Raw genomic sequence first — 5,833 nt, forward strand, 5'->3', positions numbered from 1 at the left:
TCAACTTGTCCTGCTGTTTGATTGTTTTCACATTTTGACTCGTCACAGCATAAAGAGCACAGGTGAAACTAATTTCATTAACGTTGGTTCAGGTCCTGTGAACGCTGACTCAGCAGGCTGGGTACCAACACACGCTAAAATGGAACACACCTGTGGTTTTCCTGCTTTGACAGGCCGAAGTGTCTGCTGGGAAAACGGTTGTGAAGATGTGACTTGGGGGGGGGGGGTGTCAGTAATTGTGCACCGCGCATGCGCGATCAGACATGTGTTTTTGAGTTTCCAGCCAGCTCCCCTGTGACTCAGGCTCCCTCTAGTGGTCAGAAGGTTTTTTACTGCAGCACGGCCTGCTCAGAAACTTGATTGACAGGATTCATTTACTAACGTAGAAATGTTCTTTCTTTGCGCATCAAGTAAGTGCGCACGCAAAAAAAAACAAAAAAAAACAACAACAAAAAAATCCCCGTCTGACTCGTGACACGTGCGTACCGGCCAATTTTGTTTCCACCACATTGCGCATGTTCGTGAATCAAGTCATTCTAAATTGACATGCGCGTGTCCGCGCTCTGCCGTTAGCAGACTGCCACGCCCCCCGTTTCACCATATAAGGACATCCGTTTTTTCCGGCGCTTCAGAGAGAAAGCGGTGGAGTGAAGAGAAGTTGACAAAAAAAAAAAAAAATTAAGAAAAATTTCACAACTGCAGAAATTGAAAACAAGAGTGTTTGAGGTGGAAGACATACAAGGGACACTTTTCCAAAGTGTTTCCTCAGGAGTGACTGGTTTAAAAAAAAATGACGTGGAGGCTGCTGTGTAACCGTCTCCAGCGTTGGGCTGACATTAGGTCCCACTTTGTATGAAAAAAATAAATAAACGTATTTATGGTCCTAAACTACAGCTGAGGTATTAGCAGGGCAGCAATTATTAGAATGAACATAAGCAGAATATGTCCTCGAAATGAGGACATCCAGCGGCCACAGGTAATTTACCTCATAATTGATATGGTATTTGCAATTATCTGTGAATATGTGAATAAATGTGAATATTTTAGTTAAGACAATAACTGATACGGATAAAATGTAATGGTTAGCCTATTTAATAAATTTGGTCAATGCATTAGTAAATTAGCTGTTTTCAATATTGTCGTTAATTTTTTTTTTTTTTTTTTTTTCAATGAATGCAGTTTCAATGTAATAAAAGGTGTGTTTTCATTTTCTGAGACGGTCATCGTGTGTTCGTGCACACGGTCTGAGGTCAGCGTACGAACACGTTCAGGAGAGAAAAGATTTGGCTCGTTTTCTCCTGCAGCACTCTTGGGTGACCTTTTGATGCAACTTTACTCGAGAGACGAATGCGTCTTTGGCTCTCATGGAGCCTCCTACGACATCTTTGTTTTTTTACCTGGAGACTCTTCCATCACTGGTCACAGAAAACAAGCGACTGGTGACATTTTGACAACTTTGCCGGAGTTGAATCGACAGATCGGGCTGTGGAGCAGCTCCAGGGGGTCATAAACCATAAAGTTGGGCCCCCGTTTCTAAAATAGACACTTGTACACCTGCTGCAGTGTTACACTATTAAAATCTTTTTTATTTTTTTATTTTTTAAATCTACGTGATCCTGTCGACACCTCACTGAACTCTCATCTTTGTGTGTGTGAGAAATGAAGCATATGAGCAGATTCTTTTACAACACGTTTTATTATGAAGAGAGTCGGCTCTAGTTCTCCTTCTCCTGGACGGTCTTTGTTCCGCGCAGTCTGCCTGTACGGCGGGCAGCGATGAGACCGACCTTACGACCAGCAGGTGCATCCCTCCTGATTGTTGAGGGTTTGCCGATGTGCTGATGGTTTCCACCACCGAAGGGATGCTCAACAGGCTGTAGAGAGAGAGAGAGAGAGAGGGATTAAAACGACTCGAGGTGATGAACTGTGGTTAAAGACTCGGGAGTCAAACCCCCGTTTCTCCCTTTTTTTGACTCGTGTGCACGAACTCTAACCTGCTGAACACAAACTTTCCCTTTCACTGTCGTCTCTTGAGCTCCACGAATCCAGAAGCAGTGATTTTTGTTTTTGTTTAACGTGACTGGATTGTCTGACATCACTCAACACAATTTGATGAGAACAATATCAAATAGTTTGCCCCTAAAAAATATATATATACTTCATGATTCAGAACCAACTCCTGGCGTCTTGTCTGTTTTCGCCTCGCATCAGCTGATCACCTCACCAACGCGCAAGGAGGGCAACAGTTCGCGATTTCACTCGTTACAGTCGCTAAAATAACGAGTCAGTAAAGATCGATCACTCCCACTTTGGAGGAGAACAAAAAGTAGTTCTGCACGTCTTCCACTTCCAACAGGTACAGAGACACTTCATCCTTCATCGGGCTCGTCAATAAACCCTCCAGATCATTAAAAAAAACAAAAACAAAAACAAAAAAACGACGTCCAACACGATCTATTGTTGAAGACGTCCCGGGCCTTTTCTGTGTGCGTGTATCGACGTCCACTTACGTTCATAGCCACACCACGGACACGTGGCCAGCAGTTCCTCTTGGCCTTGTACTTGTGGTAGGCGCGACCGGCCTTCAGGATGGGCTTGTCGATACGACCGCCTCCAGCAACGACACCTACGACGGACAACGGGACGGTCGGTCAACCACATCCTCCGGTTCAGACGCTACATTCACCTGCACGTGAGCCGTACTGCTGTCCCACTGGTGTGTTTGCTCTTACCGACGACGGCTCTGTTGGCGGAGGCGATCACCTTCTTGGAGCCCGAGGGCAGCTTGACTCGGGACTTCTTGGTCTCGGGGTTGTGGGAGATGACCGTGGCGTAGTTTCCCGACGCGCGGGCCAGCTTGCCTCTGTCGCCGGGCTTCTCCTCCAGGCAGCAGATGATGGTTCCCTCGGGCATGGTGCCCACGGGCAGGACGTTACCGATGTTCAGCTGAGCTGCGGGGGACGAGACACGAAAGACGCAAACGTCACACACTTCCGCCTTTAACCGCGAGCGCTTCCTTGTTGGCGTCAATCTGACACTCGGTTCGCTGCGCCGGATGAAATCCGGATTAAAAGCTCGTCGTCATCCGTTGCGTTTCTGCACCGAGAGTCGGCCGAGTTAAAGCACCGCATCCTCCGTATCAAGCACAAACAGAACGGAGTCCAAGCGGTCGGCGTCTCTCACCCTTCTTGCCGCAGTAGATGAACTGTCCGGTGTGGATGCCCTCGGCGGCGATGAAGAGCTCGGTCCTCTTCTTGAACCGGTACGGGTCACGGAAGGCCACCTTGGCCAGGGGAGCACCACGGCCGGGGTCGTGGATGATGTCCTGAGAGGGCAGACCGGAAGAGGAAGACAAAACACGTCACGACGCTAGACAGATATACTTTATTGATACGGCAGAATAAAAAAAAAACAAGAGGTAGGAAAAGGGTGTTAAGGATGATGTAGGGTGGATTTGGCCAGACGTGAGCTATTGTAAAGTCTGATCGCAGTAGGTTGGAACGATCCCCTGAATCGGTCCTTGTGACAGCAGCTGGATGAGTCTGGTGGAGAAAGTGCTCCGCTGTCCCGCGTCGTCCAATACGGGTAACAGTTTGTTCTCCGCCACCTTTTCCAGACTGTCCAGTTTGCAGCCAATCGGCCGTCTTAAACCAGTTCGTTAAGTCCGTTAACGGCGACAATATCTCGCTTGAAGGATCCGAGTTTCCTCAAGAAACTCGTCCCCCCCCCTCCTTTCTCGTAAGACGGCGTTGATGTCGACGGAGACGCCCGGGAACCTGTACATTCAACATTCAACCAGTTCGGGACCCGGCGAGAGACGTCACTGACCTTCACGATCCCCTTGATGTAACCATGGCGTTCAGCGAAGTCGATGTGACGGAGTTTAGCAGCGCCTTTCCTGTGCTTGACGTGGGCCTTGAACACGGAGCCCGCGCCTTTTCTCTGTCCCCTGATCACACGTCCCATCGTGTCCTGGATAAAACAAGTTAAAAAGGTCAACAGTCTGCAGTTTAAAACCGACGTATTCATATTTCACACTCAACGACTCCCAGTAATATTCATGGTTTTTACACATCACGGAGCTTCAGCAGGTCAAAGCAGAAAATACTCAAAAACATGTGCAAGTTAAACTCGAGGTTGTTTTTTTTTTTCTAAAGGAAACTGATGAAAACCTCTTGAGCCTGTGACTAGTTTACATTATGTTTCCAACAAATCCACCGACATATATATATAATATATATATATATGTGTCAGTTTTCCTTTCTGTAGTAATGTGGATTATATATATATATATATAATATATATTATATATAACATAATAATATATATAATATAGTATATATTTATATATATATAAAAAGGAGCTGAAACGCTTTAACTTCACATGATCATCAGTAAACCTACAGTTAGCCATCTGCCGGCTAGCCACCGTTAGCTCTCTATATGTAAAACGTGACCGTCGGTGGTAGTTTAGTCCGTCAAAGTTAACCAGCGGTCGCGTTAGACCGCAAATAACAAGTTCAATTATCTCCAGTTTCTCCGAGCGGCTCGTGTCAAACACGCGTCCGACCTGCGCGTCGCGGCTGCCGGCCTCTTAGCTGCCGTCGGCACCGCTGTTACTGCACCGTGTCGCCGAGAAGCGACTCGACCAAAAAAAAAACAACCTCCCCAATAAAACGTGAAAACAACACGTCCGTCGTTGAAATACTCAGTGAGTTTCATTCTTAGATGTGTGCCGTATGTTTTAAAATGTCTGATTAAAGTGGATGACACGATAAAAACAAGGATTTATAACAGATTTTAGGACGCGGATCAGAAAGTAGCTCTCCTACCTAAACTCCGTTGACGGAAAGAGGAAGTGTAAGAGAAGGAGCGGAGGTTTTCTTCCGGCGACGTCACCGCGGGGGCTCATGGGAAATGTAGGCGGAACTTCTTTTTTTCTTAAGAACGGTGAAGCACAAGAGCTCAGAGCCGCTGATTAAACAAATTAAGATAGTATTTTTTTTAACCAAAACTTGTTTATGTAATTTATTTAATTTATAAAATTTATAATTATTTAATCTAATGTTAGAAGAATATTTTCTATCTAATTTAATAAAACTACAAGGTGAGCTAGGCTACCTGTAAAATGATTTAATTTCCATCAATAAGTTCTTTTTGCAAGGAAATGGTTAGGTTAGGTTAGGTAGTTACTTTATTAATCCCCAAGGGGAAATTTTTTCGCTACAGCAGCATACAGGAAGCAATAAGATAATAATAGAATAATAAAAAGCAATAAAATAGTAGTAAAAAATAAAAAATAAATATAAATTATTAAATATAAAATGCACGGTATATACAGTATATACAGTACAGTATATATATATATATATATATATAAACAACCAAGAAATGCAGTGTCTAAAATGGGCTTAAAAACATACGATTTCCCCTAAAAAGGATTTTAAGCATGGAATGAGAGGAATTTTTAAAGATCACCTTTAGTCACCAAGATCACCAAGTGCATCCAGATGTTGCCCAGATTTAATGAAGATCCATTAAAAACAACAACAACAACAACAGGGCACACTCAAAAAACTGAAACTACCATTTACTCAATATTTTTGGTGACACATTTTTACACCAAAAAATATTAAGTAAATTTCAAACCAGTGAAATATATTAAATGTACTTAAAAAAAAAATTGTAAATATAAGTAAAAACATTTTTATGTATCTAAAAGACTACATTTAGTATGGTGACATAAAACTTTTGAGCAAATGTGAGTATAAAATGTTAATTATTCTAAATAAACAAATTTAGGAAAATGTTATTTATCAGAACAAATGCGCTA

General features: G+C 43.5%; 1 protein-coding gene across 1 annotated transcript; it reads right to left on the reverse strand.

Moving 5' to 3' along the window:
• Nucleotides 1-1,677: 1,677 nt before the first annotated feature.
• On the reverse strand, nucleotides 1,678-4,911 carry rpl8 (ribosomal protein L8). Its single transcript, XM_069154318.1, has 6 exons — nucleotides 4,833-4,911; nucleotides 3,829-3,972; nucleotides 3,184-3,325; nucleotides 2,733-2,951; nucleotides 2,511-2,626; nucleotides 1,678-1,874 (listed from the first exon to the last, which is right to left on the reverse strand). Exons 2-6 carry the CDS (start codon nucleotides 3,964-3,966, stop codon nucleotides 1,716-1,718), a joined length of 774 nt encoding a protein of 257 aa, XP_069010419.1. The 5' UTR covers nucleotides 3,967-3,972; nucleotides 4,833-4,911; the 3' UTR covers nucleotides 1,678-1,715.
• Between the last annotated feature and the right edge of the window lie 922 nt (nucleotides 4,912-5,833).

This window comes from Embiotoca jacksoni, unplaced genomic scaffold, assembly GCF_022577435.1.
Source record: "Embiotoca jacksoni isolate LCO1_2020_lvr unplaced genomic scaffold, fEmbJac1.0.p SCAF_2, whole genome shotgun sequence".
Taxonomy (NCBI): Eukaryota; Metazoa; Chordata; class Actinopteri; family Embiotocidae; genus Embiotoca; species Embiotoca jacksoni.